The following is an 18,510-nucleotide window of genomic DNA, read 5'->3' as shown; positions in this document are numbered from 1 at the left end:
TTTTGAGAGTTTAAAAATACTTGTCTGCAGTTAAGTAACTGGCTTCCAAAGTCAAAAATATACCATTTAAACGCTTAAAACTGGTCTGAACGTGTCTTATTGTGAAACGTTTGCGCTAAAAAGTGTGCTACACAAAAAATAAAAATAAATAAAATTTTGTTTTGCTGCTTTTTTTTAATAAACTACAAGAAGCTTTAGTTTCCAAACAGCCCTTTACTTAACTGCCAAGCTTCTTGTCTATTCTTAACTAATTTGAGCCCATTCAAAAGCAAACACAAAGCCGCCGATTTTTTTCAATTTCTTCACACTCCATTGTTTTCTTATTTAGTTTTTCTTTTATGCGCCACTTCCGTCAATTGATAGTATTTCATTTTATTAAACATTCAATACTTGAAAAACAAAATACAACAAAAACAATCACTTGAAGAGCAATTCCTCTAAATATACGATCCACCCCTATTTGCAACGCCCCTCCCCGCACTGTACTTAAGCATTTAACAGTTAATTAATAGAAATTGAAAGATAATAACTAAAAAGGGGGAAATCACTGTGTGACTTCAATGCAACGCACTTCAGTTTTATTACCGCAATACTGCGAAATAACAAAAAAAAAAAAATTAGAAACAACAAATACATAACATAGAATTAAATGTGGCAAAGTTATCAATGTCTATCGAAACGCCCAAACTCACATCGGTTTGTGTGTATTTTTTTTTGTTTTTTTACTTGACACATACTTATGTATGTGCTATCAAAAATATAAAATACATGTGTGTGAGGGTATGTGCATGTAAATGTCATGCGTATCTACTTATATTACGAAGTAGCGTTGATGAGACTTCATCGAAGTTAGAAAAAAATTTCAAGCAAGAATGTATGGCAGCTCGGGGAGTTCCACGTTTTCAAAACTACATACCCTAATACCCTTATATTCACGCATTATATATGTACATATGTATGATTCCTACTATAAACATGTAATGAAGATTGAAAAGCTCTTCGATTGTCATTCAAAAACAAAATTCTTATTCAGATAACCTCAAAAAATCACTCAGTTTGTCTTTTCATTCAAAAATTATTGATGTAAATAATTAATTAATTATCTCATCTGTCTTTAAATAAAGGAATTAAATAAATTTCGCAAGTTTATCAAAAATGTAAAAATATCTAATGCAAAAAATGAGCTTTGAAGCAAAATAAGGCTTTCTTCACTTTAGAAAGTATTACTAAACAAACAAAAAAAAAAACTGTACCAAGCAGTTGTATGTATTACATACTTAAAATATCCTTAAAAAATGTTTATATATTTTTGTTATATACTCTTAAAGACCTTTTACGCATACTTTATGTGAATAAATGCATCTACATATGTACATAATCGTATATTATGCCTTGTTTTGTGGAGGTATATACATACTTATACTTAAATAAATGCAAGCTGTGTCCACAGAACGCTCGTAAAAAACATGATAATAAATATACAGAGAGTACAAATTTAATACATCATAATTGCGAATAGACTTCCCTGTTTGGGTGTGATAATAAAATATAAGTTGTTATATAGATTGCTTATGACAGTCATGATCTGCCCACTCCAGACGTTGTTCTTTGTCATACTGAATAAACACTTTTGGGAAAGTATCTTGTGTTTATGTCTCTTGAAGTGCCCTGCATATGTCACATTACATCTCAAAATTTTATATTAATTAGTCGCACTCTCGAAAAGATAAACATTTGAAGCATATCATTTTCATTACATAACGAAAAAGTGCAATTCTTAAGCACCTGAGCTCTCTTCGCTATCTGACGTGGAGTGTTAGAAAAAAGAAAAATTTATAAGTATAATCAATGCATAACATAATCATTATATAAGTCGTAGAAACATTCCTTGTTACTCGCAAATGTGTTTTGCGCTCGCTTGACTATGCGCATAGCTTAAAGCGAGATGGGAGCGTTTGGTTGGATGGAATTTTTTGGTTGCAACAATTTTGCTTCGTCTGCTTGGCTTTGTAATAATTTATGTTGGAGGCTCAAATATCTAGCTATCTGGAAAAGTTATTCTGGGTTTTTAACGAGGTCGTGACATTTCACTGCTCGATAATGCCATATTTATTAGCAGAATTTTCTCATCACACCGAGCTTTCTTCATGCCTCAGCTATAACTCAAAGCTATCAAATATTCATAAATCTCGTTGAAAACTGCGCTTTTACTAAGTGTTCGGAGGTGGCATAATGATTTTCACTGTATTTGCTTTCTTAGAATTTGGCTGATGTTTCTTTGAATTCGGAAATGTCACTGTAAAAAGTTATAGGCTCATGCCGCTGGCGCTGTAATTGTAAGTTATATTTATCTCAAGCTCCGAAGCAAATACGAGCACATTGAAATACTTACTTTCTAATTATTACGTAATATGCGACTGTAATGTGACGAAAAATCTTAATAATCCACAAATTCATTTATAACAAAGCTTGTAGCGCTGTGACAGCCGCTGAAAATTAGCCCAATCATAACGAAAAGCAGGCAAACACAATGCGCGGGCATTGATAAAAACGAAAGCAAAAGCAATAATTTGGGCAATGCCGTCGTCAGGTGAATAAGTTGGCGCTTCTGTGCTAATCAATTTCGCCATCTGCCGACAGCAGACACACACACGCACACACTCACTCGTTCTACAATATGCATGTGTGCGTTGTTGGTGCAATCGCTTATAAAGCTTAATAAAGCGCGAATTTTTTGTTCAGTTTAAATTGTGACTTGTAGAAATTTTCTGCATCGCATATTTTGAAAATGAGAAAATATTTGCAATAATTTTTTGGCTGTGACAGCCGCAGAGCACCGAAATATATTTATTTGGCTGAGTTGTGGCTTCAAGGACACAGCTCGTGTTGGCAGCCGCAGCAATGGGCACCAACACCTAGCGCAAACCAAGCGCTTTGCAACTTTCGAATTGTTCTTGTAAAAATAATAAGAGTATGAAAAATGTGCCACAAACACATGCACACATTTACCTATAACTATATGTGCATATGTGTTTATGTGTGTTTGTATAAGTGGTCATATTATTTGTCGCTGCGGAAGTTTGGCGGCTGGTGTAGCCATGGAATTTCTTGGCTGGTTGCTTGCACCGCTGCATTCTGGTGCAATGTGTTGTCAACAGCACGCCGCAGCAACCATTTTGTTTTTTTTGTTCAATGTGCATTTGCTAAAAGGTATATTGTTGCTTTCTTTTTTTTTCGATTTTACTTTGGGGTCTGCTGGCGTTTTTTGTCAACTTGCCAAAGAGATGAGTGTCAAGCGATGGGTTTTATTTTTTATTACTTGTGGTTACATATGTACGTTTGTGCTTACAAATTTTCTTATATAATATTTACATGTATGTAAGTATGTAAATTAAAGCTTAATAATTGAAAAGATTTTTGCAACGTTTAACTGGTTTATGTAAATTTAAATATTTACCTTTTCTATTCTTTTCAAAGCAAATTACTAAGCTTACATGGTTCCTAAGCATTCTTTGGTGGCGTTCGGTTAAACACTTCTGAGCTCATCCTCGTTTGTTGTGGCATTTGCTCGACAGCGCATACAAGTTTTACCGCTATAACCTCACAGGTTCTACTTTTCCAGTATTTCACAACTCGCGAAGTGTTTATATTTCAAATCTTTGCGCTGTTTTTTTAAAAGCTTGAAATGTTAATTAGTTGTTTTGTGATTTTTGAGCAAGTGCGCAAGTTGGCGATGCTATTCATTGTTGTTGTTTTTCATTTTCAATTCATAAAAGCAGTTTTAAAACTTGAAACAGGTTGCCGTTTTTGTGTATAAATTAATGATCACTCCGATTTAATGATCGCATGTCGATTTGCGACTTTGAAAACGATTTAGTAGCATCATTAGTGAGGGGCGCATATGAAAATTCATTACGACCCAGTAGTAAACGCAATAGAGTGGTAAAAGCTTTGTTCCGTTGCTTGACGCAAAAGCAGCACACCAAATGCAATACAAATTTCTTGCAATTGAACTATAGAAGATTAGCTCATCCTACATTTTAGGGAACGTAAATGTAATAATTCTAGTAATAATAATACTTTATAATATTATATATTATGTTAAAAATACTAAGTTCAAATAAAATTGTAGTGAGTTGCATATTTTTACTATATTGATCAAATTAAAACGTTCATGTTTTTGAAGTAAAAACTTAAATATTTTTTGCAATCTCCGACGGCGTTAAAAAATCCCTTTACTGCTGCAGTAATTCCGGCCTTATTCGTGAATGAAACCGAAATATAACAATAGTTTACTAGAAGATAGTGTCAGTACAATGAGCAACAGATAAAAAAATAATTGAAAAAATGGTGACGTTTTTAAAAAAGTTGAATTTTATTCAAAAATTTGGTGGTCTGCCTAAATTGGTATGCCATTGTAGGGATAACTACTATAAACAGAATATGCAGATGGTCATCGAATCATTTAAAAATAAACTAATGGAGCTGATTGAGCTATGCGGCTATTCTTTAGAAGGCTGTAACTTGAAAGCTATTTGAGATGTCGATTTGAAAATTTAACATCTAATTTTTAAAGGTATAACCTATCGAATATGAAAATAAAATTCGTAAACCTAAAATAAAAATAAAAAAATGTTTATCGAAAAATAGGTAGCATAGAACTTTTGATAAAAACTAGATACAGTTTTTTATATTAATATATCGTTTGCATATATTTAATTTCTATCGCTATTACAAAGTTATTGAGAATTTTATTGATATCGATAATACACTTATTAGTATGTTAACGACATACATGACTCCGTTATATTCTTCGAAAATTTTCAGTAATTTCACTGGCTGCTTTGAAATTAATTACTAAAGAAATTCTTGTGATTCTCTGATGACTAGTGGAAAGAAGTACAATAAATCTATCTATAAGACATCCAGAACATTTCGATTGTAAAATAGTTTAAAAAGAAGTCATTCAGTTAAAAGGTTTACTGCAATAATGGCATTTTCTTGTGCTAGAGTCTACTTTGTAGAGAGCACTTTTACGCATTTCTTAAGTTTTTATATGGCCGCAGAGCTCTTATCACTGTTTGAAAGCAGTTTTTCTCATGGTTCAAGCGTAATTTGTTTTCGTTTTGTTTGTCGAAGTCGCAATTTTCGCGTTTCTTTTCGTGCAAACGCAATTTTTCTGTAAAAGTTCAACGCTGCTTTTGCTATTGTTGCTTTGCATTGTCGTTTGCAATGGTCAAGGCCATTTCAAAGCTATAGATGATGACAGCGCGGCAGCGAGCCGCCAGAATGCGAGAAATATTTTAACAAATCAAGCAAGCAACGATCGCCCATAAGAACAAATGAAAATGTTATAAAATTAATTACAATACAAAATGAAGTATAAATATATAGAGACCGGTTTAAACTTAGAATTCAACAAAATTAATTTGGTTTTGTTAATATAAATGTTAATTTCAATTTATCTCATCGTCCTCCAATTTTTAATAACCTCTGCGGTTGGGGCCTTTTGTTATTGCATTGTTGTAATTTTTTTCTCACTATTACAAGTAGATACTCGTAACTCAAAATCAATTGACAGCTGTGTATTTATTTTTCTGTAAAACCAGTTCCTATTACGAATATGTGAGTAATTTGCATATGAGCATTTAAGCTGAAAAAAATAACCACAAATTATTAAAAAAAAATTATTAAATCACCGCTCGTGTAATTCTACAGTATCAGCTCACTCGAAATTTGGTCAGAAATACTCGTATACGAAAAAAGCTTAGAAAACGCCTACTGGCACATGCGCCGAAACTTGTAACATGCCCTCGAAGTTGGTTGTTTTTGTTTTTGGCGCACGATGACTCTTTCATTGCCGAGCCGGAAACATTTTATTTGAGTTACATTGCGGTTGAGTGACGGGTTGGGGAGGGGTAAAGAAGCTGCAAGGTTAAGTCAACCTCTAAAAAATTAAAAAAAAAAAACTTTAAAGGCTAAGTTCGAAAGAAGTTTTTTGAATTGCTGAACCAATTAGATATAGAACACCTATAATTAATTATTTTATATTCGTTTTTGTCAATATTTAAAAAAAATAATTGATTATTCTATCGAGTTATAGTTATCGATTTTTTAACGATGTTTAGCTATCGATACTTTTTAGATCGGAAATTATTTTTCATAAAATTTTACTATGTTAAGCCCCTCAAGTATTGTAATATTACAAACACGCTCAAAAACAATTGGTTCGAAACAGCATTAACAGTACACGCTCATAACTAGACTGATGCTCCATTCATTGGCATGAAACATTTTCAAAATTAAAATTTGGTTTTTCAGCTTTTTGTGTTTGCTTGTTGTTGTAAATACATACCTACATACGTATAACTCAAAATAATTTTCATTCCAAAACATTTAAGATAAGTCGGAAGATGTTCGTTAAATATAATTAATGAGCATTTATGCGAGAATGTTATGGGTGTTTCAGGCAGCTTTTTAACTGACGCAATTAGCAAATTGCCTAAAAATTTACGAATTGCTTGAAACGTCTTTAAGCATGAGTGTGGTAAAGCTTGAAGAATATTCTTAAGTGAATTACAATTGTACAGAAATGAACCAAAATTAATTAGTTTCACTTATTTATAATAGAGGATTTGATTTAAACTGTTAGTTGAAAATGTCAGAGAGGATATTTTTATTAATATACTTGTGAGATGCAAATAAAAATTGTTAAATACGGAAGAACTGTAAAAAGTTATTATAAATAATAAGAAATTTCAAATCAAATACTTATGAAGAAATAAAAAATGTTTAAAAATAGGGAAAAGAAGTTTTAAATTTTAATTTTTTGAAAAATCTGAGAGAACTAACATACTAAATTAAGCAGCGCGTGCTTTTATGTGCCCCCGGATCTCCAATTGAATAAAATTATAAATATTTTACGAAAAGATGATATAAAATAGACTCAATTAGAATAAAACATCAATTCAAATAGCTTTTGCCAAATGTACCATACATATTATAAATATCTTTCGCTCGATCGGGAGTCTAATATATTTGCGGTTATTCATGATAAAATCGTATGCGCTATTCTCTTTCTCTCTCTACATGTATCTATCTCTCTCTCTCTTTATTTGTCTGTGCATAAGAATGTAATTTTTTTTAGTCAGCTTTGTCCATCCAGTCATCTAATCGATAAATCAATCGACTTGCTGTTTAGTGTTCGGCTTTTTTTTGTTTACTTGCTGCCTCTTTTCAGCTCATTGTAAAAATTTATTCGATTATCGAATGTGTTTACCATTAATCGTATTATATTACATAATTACATACTTACTTATATGAATAATCGTGCGAAAAAATATTGATAAATCGCTAGCGATTTATTACTATTAAATGTTGTCTTGTATTCAATTGTTATTCTTATTATTGTTATTATTATTATGCTGCATTTATTCATAAATATTTTTTTCTTTTTTTCTTTTTTCATACAAACAAAAATCAAATAATCGATTCGCACATTCAATTCCACCACAAAACCACCACTACCACAACCACCACCACCACTACCACTACTACTACTACTACTACTACTACTACTACTACTACCACTATATACTACTATAACTACTACTACCACCAACTACCACTACCATCCAAAATAAAGGACCAAATAAAAGCATCCCATAAACGTTTGCGTGTTGCATTTGCTTTGAGCGACGAACTCATCACGATCATAAGATCAAAAGTAGTAAAAAGACCTCAGTGAACGTCACAGCCACCAAACAAATCAGCCATCACAACAAAGTCATCAGACCAGGCAAAATTACCCAAGTCCAAGTCAATCGTATACAGTGCATCCAAACACCATTGCGCTGACAGTAAACCAAAGCATAAAACCGCAGTCAGATCGGAATAACTGTAGCCAAAGTGCGAAACAGAGCAAAGTAAATCAAGAAACTAGAAAAAACGAAAAGCTCGGCCAAAGCTATTTAAGCTGTAACGCTGAAAACAAAAGTATCTGAAGCCGATCTGATCGATTTGTGTGATAGTTAAACGCATCGACTGCATTGCATTGTCTCGCATCGATTTGTAATCGAAAATAAAACAAAGCAAAAATCACATCGCCTTGCATTTGCATCTCTCTGCATTCACAAAATTGCTTCAAGTAGCAAACAATCATCATTGCGACACCACATTGGGCAGGCAAAGGGGCGATTAATTAGAAAATTTGAAAAACAAAAAACCCTCACTCACAAACAACTCATATGCGCTTACGAAGCGAAAGCGAGTTTTGAAGCACGTCTTTAGGAACGAGAGAGAGCCAGCTGTGCAATAATAAAAATAAGAAAAACAAAACAGTCAAGCAGTCAAAGCAGAGATCGAGCGTGTAAGGAGCGTGTAGAAGTAAAGTCAAACTCAGTCAGAGCAGATCGTTCCGTAGCAAGATCGTTCGCAGTTCCAAAATCGTAAATTCGAGCAGTGAATAGAAAAGTTGGAAAAGACAAAATAAACAAAGAAAGAAAAGAGCAATCAAAACAAACACCTCAGTTCAATCATTAGCTATCAACCAAATCCAAGAAAAGTAAATAAAAAAAGCAAAAATTTTGCACGTGCTGAATAATTATCAAGTAAAATTAGGCGCACGTCTAATCAAAAAGCATTAAGACAAAGCTCACAGTAATAAGCAGTAACGAAACCAAACCAAACCACCACACTCACATACCAAATCATTCAAGAGCAGTTAGTAGTGCGAGTAGTAAAAATTCAGGTTAAAATGGCCGAAGACGCAGCTATGGAAACATGCCCAAGCCCCGAAATCGGCGATTCTAGAAAAAGGCCACTAGATTCCGATCCGGAAAATGAACAAACCAAACGCTCACATTTCAGTTCCGGTAAGTCTCTTATAAATTGCCTCTATCATTTACAAAATCACCAAAAATAAAGCATTTCAAGTTAAAGTAAAACGTAACATATCAGAACGTAAAATTTAGGAAATCCCATAAACGATTATACCTCTCTCTCTATCTCTCTCTTTCTCTGTTTGTCACATCAGGTTTTCTTCAACATTTGTTTCTCAGAACTCTTGCTCTCTTGTCTGCTCCTTGTTTTCACATGTAAACTCATCTTATTTCTCGCTTTTATTATCTATCCTTTTCTCTCAACATTTCAATATGTTTTATCAAACAGAGATGGAGCGGGCATCTCAAGCAATTGAACCGATTCGAGGAGTAAAACAGCTTTATGTAGATAATGTTTTTAACCTCTCAACATACATACTTCCGCCATATTTGTATTTATGTATACATATATGTATGTGATGCCTTCACATGCCTCATTGTAGTGCACTCATAAAAGCGCGCTCTCCTTCAAACATTCATAACATTGCATAAAAAAAATTCGAGGTTCGACGAATAATGGACTCTACCGTAAGAGGCCTTGGATTCTCTAGCCGTTTATCTCAGGACTAGAAGCATATGAAATAAATTAACGGTGCATTTAGGAACATAATTACTTAAACACTCGCGGAGTCCCTTTCGTGGGGTTCACCTTTAGAACGCTCAGGAATCATTCGTTATATGATGTGAAGTTCTTGCCTTTTATAAAATGTTATGAATTATATTTAATTGATGTGCTCAATCCTATACCTTACATGAATTCAAAAAGTGAATTTAATTTTCTGGCATTATCATTGTGTCTGTATAACTCAAATGAAATAACTCATTTTAATATAATTTAAAAAAATTTTATAATTAAATACATTATTTAACGCTTAGTGAAGCATAAATTACGTAAATTAATTAAATGATTTATGGCTATAACGGCAATGTGGAAATATATCTCTCAAAATATTAAAATATATTATTACTCGTCGTATACTCGTATATAGTTAATCATTCAACATAGGGTACTTTTCTAAATAAGAATTAAATTTTATTAACCTGTAATATATATGTGTGTTCTTAAATATATATAATATATACAATATAAAATGCTTGCTTTGTTTAAAATTCTACTGCTTTGTAAATAAGATTTGTGCGACACGAAGATACTCGTGTAACAGATGTAAATTACTTTGTTTTTGATTGTGAACTAGTATATAAGTGAGTAAATGATTTGGTGGCTTCCTCTCAATCAAGTACTACATAATAGTGCTGGTTTAAAGATCTCAGTCAATATCACTGTCCTATTAGCTGGTGATTGCCTTACACACAACCTTACACACTGTGGTTAAAATTACTGTCCCGTTACTCTAAATATTTTTTTCTAACTTTTTGATTTAAGGCTATAAGGCTTGCACACATTTCTCTGGATGAAAGCAAATACAACTCTATGCTTTTCCGAATGGCGTACGCAATAGGGGTTACGAATGAATCTCTGCAGTCTTTTCGTACTTGCATTTAGGTGGCCAGTGCTGACATACTTAGGTTGCCAAATTGAATGCTAATTATACGGAACTTTATGCAATGTGGATATTTTTAATTTATGTCGTTTGAGGAATGGGGTATCGCAGTGCGCATTTAAGTAGAGTTGCCGTACTTTTATAAAGGTAAAATAATTACATTATTTGTGCGCTCAAAGCTGTACGTAAATTGGAGCGTCGCAGTTTTCTTTCTACTTAAAAAAACTTCAATCCGTGACGTGAAAATTGAAAATAGAGTTTTCTAGGCATCTTGCTCTTCATTATTATATTGGGGTGGATGTTTTCATACCCTGAACGGGGTTTATTAAGTTTGCCACAAAGTTTGTAACACCCAGAAGGAAACGTCGGAGACCCTATAAAATATATACATAAATGATCAGCATGATGAGCTGAGTTGATTTAGCCATTTCTGTCTGTCTGTCCGTCCGTCTGTATATACGCGAACTAGTCCCTCAGTTTTTAAGCTATCCCTTTCTTCCCAATATTCTGCTCATTTGTTGGAACGGCCAACATCGGACCACTATAGCATATAGCTGCTAAATTTTTTATTTGACGTGATATCTTTACGAAATTTGACGTGGGTTATTGTCTAAGGCAATATTGCAATCTCCGAAGGAATTGTTCAGATCAGATCGCTACATCATAAGCTACCTTACAAAGTGAACGATCCGAATCAAGTTCTGTGAAGGGTATTATAGCTTCGGTGCAATCGAAGTTAACGGTTTTTCTTGTTTTTAATAGTCCTTTGACAATGCGATTTTAACAACTTTGAGATGTGCTTAAAGAAAACTCCTTGTGTAAAGTTCATAGTACCTTGTATCGAATATCGAATAAATATAAAGCAGTTACAAAAAAAATTTAATTAAAACTAAAAACATGTTTCAAGGCTCCTGAGTTGCTAAGCACTGACAGGGACTAGCACTACCCCGAAATATACTAGTTTATTTTATCATGGTTCTAGTTGATTGTACAGCATGAAATGTAAATACTAAAATGTATGTATACTCGTACATATATATAAATATATACCAATGTATAAGAATATATTCATGTAATAAAATACATTTTTTACTAACTGACTGACGCTCGGTGTTCTTCAAAGTCAACGATAACACGCTAGTCAACAATGCTATTCACATGTTGCCATGTATTTAAAAACTAGTACTGAGCAATTAAAAACAATAAATATTTGAAAGCATCACATAAGCAATTGAAAATGGAGGCAACAGAATAATTAAGTGTCAGTGCATTGTAGAAAGGGCAAGATATTGTAAAGCGTAATAAAAAGGGGAGGCTAGTATACAAACCAGTTGTTGTTTTGTTGCAAACAAAATTATATTTAAGGAATATACAAAAATATAGTAATTTATAGCAATGAAACAATTTTTTTTCCAGTCAAATAGAAAGGAAGCGTTGAAAATTTGGTGAATATTTTGTAATAATTAAAGGTACTTCTAGGTAACCTAATTAGTTATTAAAAATTTTGCTTCACATGTTTCAAAGCCTGAAAATTTATTAAAAATTTATATTACTTTCTGGGTCAGTCAGTGGCGTGTTACAGTTATTTAAAATTCCACGCATTTACATTCGTGACATGCCTAAGCGCTGTTGGAGCTGCTACATATTTATACATTTATGGTATAAAATTTGAAATATGTCATGTGATGCTTATTACCATCATATGTACACCCTGGAGACACACTAGTATAGTACTACATATTCTAGTAGTTGTTTGACCCAAACACCTGTCACCATCCATTTCACGTGTTGCCGTCTAAAATTTTCATGCTGCTATTGTTGTCACGAAAAGTGCTTGCATACCTTCTCGCAGGCACTTAACATATTCCATTCTATTCTACTTTTGTTTTCGCTTTGTTTTTTCACCTTATCCCTTTGCCACGAAAGCTTACGCTGCTCTGGTGCCATAGAAAAGTGAATGAAGTGGACACTTTTCGTTGTGGTTAAGGCTTTTCAGCTATTTTTGGGTGAAGATGAATGGTTCAAGTGCTGAAAGTAAGATTTCTATAGTGCGCGATTGTGCAGAAATAATAGTAGAGTATAAATTCAAAAATTTTGAAAATCTTTTTTTTTCTAGCTTGTATATTTCTGTGAAAATTCGGAAACGAGTAAATAATATGAAAACCATATGACCGTACTATCATCTCATATGTTTTGATACAAAATATAACGGTAAAAGTTGACTGTACCACGAAAATCTCCACTGCAGGCTTCCACATTAATCACGGTCGAGTAATCTGGTATCTCTAGAAATATCTGCTGAGTGGTTTCAAACCGTGTCGTGATCAAAGTTTGGAAGCTACTACTAAGAGATATATGTATATGCATCTGCCTCTGATAAATAATTTGCATTAATTTTATTTATTTTATAAGAAAATTAATGAATACAAATAAAGTAAGTAGCTACGTGGTCGATGCCGGTTAGAATTTTTTAATTATCGATAACAAATTAATAAGAGTAATTAAATCGAGACTCTAACAAGGCAAACAAGACTTCAACTTGCTTTGTTTCTTTTTATATTTTTCACAGTTTCGTAGCCTGATGATTATTTCATTTTAAATAAGCTGTAATAATGAAGTTGTAATACAAACGACTATAAAAAATCACAAACATACAAGCACACATTACAGCTGACATGCATTTATTGACAATTTAGCAAACGCGTGATTGAATGACCCACTGACTGCTTGACTAACCGAATGACCGACTGGCTGATTGACTGAATGACTGACTGGTGGACTAAGCACCGCGCTGTCACGCTAACTTTTTGCTCTTGCTCATTTAAATGAATTTTGTTACAATAATCGCATTCATTATCTGCCTCCAAATGCTCTATTGCGACGCGTTTGGCTGTTTTACCCTGGATTATCAGCACTTCGTGGCTATTTTTAAGCCAGTTGCATATATATTTACTTATATGTGTATTTATGTATGCTTAATGAGCTAATTTTTATGTATAATGCAAACATTTAGACTATGTCCACTATGTAAGAAAAAGTAGTCAGTACAGGTACTGTTGTATTTCTTAGGGGCTATGCTTTGTATATAAATTATTTGTGGTTATGTTTGATGACAGCTGCTTTAACAATGCGTCAAATATACAAAATCTGTTAGAAATACTGCTCATAAAATTCATGAATACAATAAATGTTTAAAAATTATTTATTACATATATCATTTCTATTATATTAGCAAATTTACTTTATTTTGCAGTGAAATGCAATTTTTATTAAATTTTTCAATATTTGCCTTTACTTAAGTTTATAAAAAATAAAAACAAATTAAAACAAATATTAAGTTATTTAGCAAAAAATTTACATTCGATTTTAACACTTTCAGTTTGTTTAGAGTGAATTTTGGAAAATTTTTTAATGAAATTTTAAGTAATACATATAAAAAATGATTTAAAAAACATATAAAAAATTCGTTGACATTCATAAAAAATTAAAATTTTTTATTTGCATACATTGGTAAAAATTAAAGATAATTTTATTTTATGAAATATTTAAGTAACACAAATAAATTTTTTTTTTTTAAAAACAATAATAATTTTTTTATACACTTTACAAAATTTAATTAATAACAAAAATTGATTTATTAAATTTTAAGTTTTGCAAATTAAGAAATAGTACGTTCAAAAACTCATAAAAAGTCCAGTTACAATGCAGGAAATAACGAAAAACGAAATTCTTCACATTTTATAGAAAAATCAAAATTTTCCTACATGGGATCGTGCTGGTGGTTACTCTCATCATCGTTTGCAGCGCTTCAATAATGATGTCATTTTTTCAATACTGTAGCTCAGATGTTTGATGTTTTGCACAAATTTTTTACGTTGTGGTTGGTTTCGATCTTTTTTCAGATTCTATTTCATTAGAGTTTCGCTAATTTCAGTAGTTACTGTGTTTAGAATGTCCGCATGGCATCCAGTTTAACTGGTACATCTTCACTCATTACGAGTATTGCACATTACGAACGAATATAAAAAAAAATAATGCTAATATTAGAAAATCTTTAATCCGCCACAACTTGTTTTACTGCGTTTTGAATTTTGCCACCAGCGAAATAAATGATGCAACAATGATATTTCTATGCTTGACTGTACACACATATGCATACAAGTGTATGTGTGTGCATGTGTGCGTCTATGAAAAACCTGCTATCAACGGCATTTCACGCTCGTCGTGCTTTATTCATTTGACTGTCGATTAATTTTTTCAAACAATTTCTTATCAAATTTAAGTTGAAATAAAGAATTTATTCATTAGTTTTTTTCTTTTTAATTTACAAATATTTCACTGTGAATCTTATAATTTTTTAAATCCTTAAATCTTACGCTGAGATTTCTTATTTTTTTAAATACTTTTTATAAGATTTAAAAAATTGCTGCAACAAAGTTCGAAAATATTTTCAATATAGATATTCCTAATACATATTGCACGCTAACTATTTATTTTAAATAAGTACGAGTATGTATGTTCATATATACTTAAATATATCTAAATGTAAGCGATATAAATCTATAAATATTTATACTAGACCTAATCACTTGGTTTGATTCGCAAATCGATTGCACTTTGTACGCGAATTATCGCTCGATTAATACTTTACACATACATGCCTACACACATATGGGTATAAACGAACATACATAGCAGCGGATGCTCTTGAAAACGCTTTGTGCCTAACTCAATAAAAACCTCAACTTCAAGCCACTAATATATTTATTAGGTATTTTTGGTTTTGCTCTTTTTATGTGCTGACATTCGCGATGCAAAGTGTTTGCAATTTCTTTGCTTTTAATAATTGTTGTTATTGCTGTTGTTTGCTGCTCATATGACTGCACATTTTACAAAGTTCAAGTTTATCCAGTTTTGCTACTTGAGGCCTTGCACTTTACTTCGAACATACACACATGTGCAGGGCTTAGTGTACACACATACACAGATACATCTGCTTATTAGCGACTTGTATGCAAATATGCGGATTTAAATATACATAATTATATATATGAGTGGCAAGGTGTACTATAAAGATATCGTGTTTGGGGGTCAAGTTCAGACTCTTGATGTGGCGGGCAAAAACTAGGCGATATTGGCTGGTGAATGCTTCGACACATTTGTGTGTGTGTTAGCCTCCTTATTGTCATGGTATGCATAAAATTAGCGTTGCTTATGATATTCAATGCCTAATAAATGATGTCAATATAAAATATAAATACGTCTAATTGGGTTTCATTGACATTTATTAGAAACATAATAGTGTTGGCGAGATATTTCTTTTTTGGTTTGATCCCATACTCAGCAAAGTGTTGTACAGTGTAGTGATTACACATTAATTCTAAACAAATCACCTTTTTAAGGGTTTTCTGATTTTGGTTAAGGTCGAATATCACATGATTTTTGAAGAGATAATTCTTAATCGATAGCACTCACACATAGCACGAATTTCACTTTCAAATAGGGATATGGCGATTTCGAACTAAGGATTCGTAAATATCTCGGATAACAAAAATGAAAAAATATTGTGAGTTTCCAAAAGAATACCAATGGTCATTCGATTTCTAAGCCTTTATTTGAAATTTTGTTTTTGATTTAGTTAGGACCACCGTGGCAAGGAATTGCAAATGGCAAACATATTTTTGATTACCATTCACAAATATTATATTTAAACAATATTTTCTGCTTTCGTGTATAAAGGAGCTTTACAAATGCTTCCATAGACCATTCAAATTGAGATAAGCGCGGCCATAAAAAGTTGAAAACACATTTTGTCACACATAATAAAATCACTTTTTACTCCAGACATCAAAGCTTGACAACAACTCATTAACAGCCCTTCTCCTTTATCCAACCATGAGTGTCTGCTCTTAAAATGGTATTTAGCGCTTTCTCTCTTCTTCTCAACTGTTTATCAAACTAAGTGTATTTGCAAGCTCACGCTGATAAATAGAAAAAGATCGAGATATAACGCGATTGACCTCAAAGTTTGATAAGACCCATACCCAGACTTGTAAGTATATATACCGATTATTACCGAGTATATAACATATACATGTGTGTATGTATTGTTTAATAACGCTTCTACTTGTGGGCACTAAAGCGCTTGTCAAGTGGAACACGAAGGAGATATGACTTGCAATATGAGACTGATTTTAGTTGAAATACTTAAACCAAACTAGCACAAGTAGTTGGAGATAATGTCAGGAATTATATACCGCATACATACTATACTTATGTATGTATATGTGTGGGTAATGTGAAATTTTTTGACATGGTGAGATAATATGCCGGTGTATTTGAAATTAAATGATAGTGTGTGTGTGAAAATCTGCTGATAAGATAGAAAAAGCAATTCAAAACTGTTGTTGCAATATTTGACTACAAGATTAAAAAAATATTATACAAAAATAAATAATATAACAAACATAATGTAAATAGAACCATAACGAATAATGAAGTAAATAATTATATATTATATAACGATATAATTAATTATTATATTAATGCAATAATTACAATATAATAAAATAACCCAAAATAAAATTGATAAAAACAAAATAAATAAAATAAAATAAAATAAAATAAAATAATGTAAGAAAGGAATCAAAAATTAAAATGAATTTAACAAAATAATACTCATAACGAAGATTAAAATCCGCAATAAAGTAAAAAATATTATTAAATAATATTAATCATGAAGTACAGAAAGTCAAACCGATAAAAAATTCCATTTTTTTATCTATAAATTAATTATTATATAGTTTATAATTATATTAAAATAAAGGTGGATACCGAAAATTTAGTACAAAAAATAAGTAAATAAGAAGAATAAAAGAAAAATGTAAGAAAATATGAAAAATGTTATTATCAAATATATAAACAAAAATTCAATAACAATTTCAGTAAAAACCATTTGCAATTAAGTACCTAATTTGTAAATACAAAAAATTCAGTTATTTTCCAGACACTCCGCAAAATAATTACACAAAAACATTTTTGTCGAACACTAAATGATAACAGTTCGATTATTTTCGAACAATATTTCAATCAAGTAGTTCCAATTGTAGCTTATATTTGCTTTATTTTTTATGAATTTTCTTGTATGTATATTGAAGTTGCATTGTTGCAAACACGCTAAAAGCTAGAAACAACAACAATTGTATTTGAAATATACAATACGCGGTTTGGCATAGTGTGCAAAATGCGAAAGTGAAAGAATTAATATAAATATATCTATTATATATATGTGTTTATTTGGCACACAGACACATTGCTAACGGGACACTGCTTCTATATATAAACACATATGTGTACATATTTAGGTATATAGCACGTTATTTTCATTGTTCTCTTCTTTTTCTGCACTATATTTCAGTGCGAGTACTTGTGCCGCATACTTGAATGCATATTTGTAATTGTGTGTGGGCATGTGTGTGTGATGCAACAATGCATAAAAGGGTTTTTGTTTCACAAGTTCTCCTCTAGTTTTTCCTTTCATTACAAAAATAGCGAAAATCGTTGCGCTGAAGAGAATATACGAACGTTCTTAGTTCGCCAAAAGCAATGCGAATAATAAAACGCCTAACTAAAACTTTAAAAATCACATGAACTGAAAGTATTTTAGATTGCATTGCTTTGTTTGGCGCTGAGAGCAAAATTATGAAATTCTGTATGTGTGCAGCTGAGTCGCATTAGTATATCCAAGGTCCAATCTATATACATATATGAAATGTTTAAATATTACAGTCTGCTGCACTCAGAACATAAGCAGGGTGTTCGTAGCATAGTAGATAGCATACGTGACTTTAACTGGATGGATCATAGTTTCAAATTTTCTCCAAAAACATAGACATGTTTTTTTTGGAATATTTTCTATTTAATTGATGACACACACATAAGGCTGAAAATTTATATTTGGACTATGCCAGCAAGCCTAAAAATTCAACTGAAGCCATCTATGAGTGAAATCCGCAATTACCGTTAACCCAATATATTTCGAAATGGAATCGACTTTCAAATTCTACCTCCTTGTAAAGAGCATTCAGGACTTAAGAAGGTATACTCGAACTTGCAAAGTTACTGCTAAG

At 31.9% G+C, this 18,510-nt stretch overlaps 1 protein-coding gene across 15 annotated transcripts in view; it reads left to right on the top strand.

The window, feature by feature from the left end:
* The window catches only part of ps (RNA-binding protein Nova-1-like protein passilla), a 90,993-nt gene that overhangs the window by 29,350 nt on the left and 43,133 nt on the right, over positions 1-18,510 (top strand). For 11 of the 15 annotated variants that reach the window (XM_070105783.1, XM_070105787.1, XM_070105784.1 and 8 more), the window contains one exon: positions 7,646-8,873. The exons of 3 other annotated variants lie outside the window; for them this stretch is intronic. Coding sequence is in view for 2 of the 12 variants with exons in the window: in XM_036370037.2 (XP_036225930.1) it covers positions 8,756-8,873 (118 nt within the window). In the remaining 10 variants the exon portion in view is untranslated. Of the gene's footprint in view, positions 1-7,645; positions 8,874-18,510 lie in introns of those variants that run through there. One more of the 15 variants, XM_070105792.1, reaches the window with a different exon arrangement.

This window comes from Bactrocera oleae, chromosome 2 (genome assembly GCF_042242935.1).
Source record: "Bactrocera oleae isolate idBacOlea1 chromosome 2, idBacOlea1, whole genome shotgun sequence".
NCBI classification, from domain to species: Eukaryota; Metazoa; Arthropoda; class Insecta; order Diptera; family Tephritidae; genus Bactrocera; species Bactrocera oleae.
This window is presented reverse-complemented; position numbering and strand designations above follow the sequence as displayed.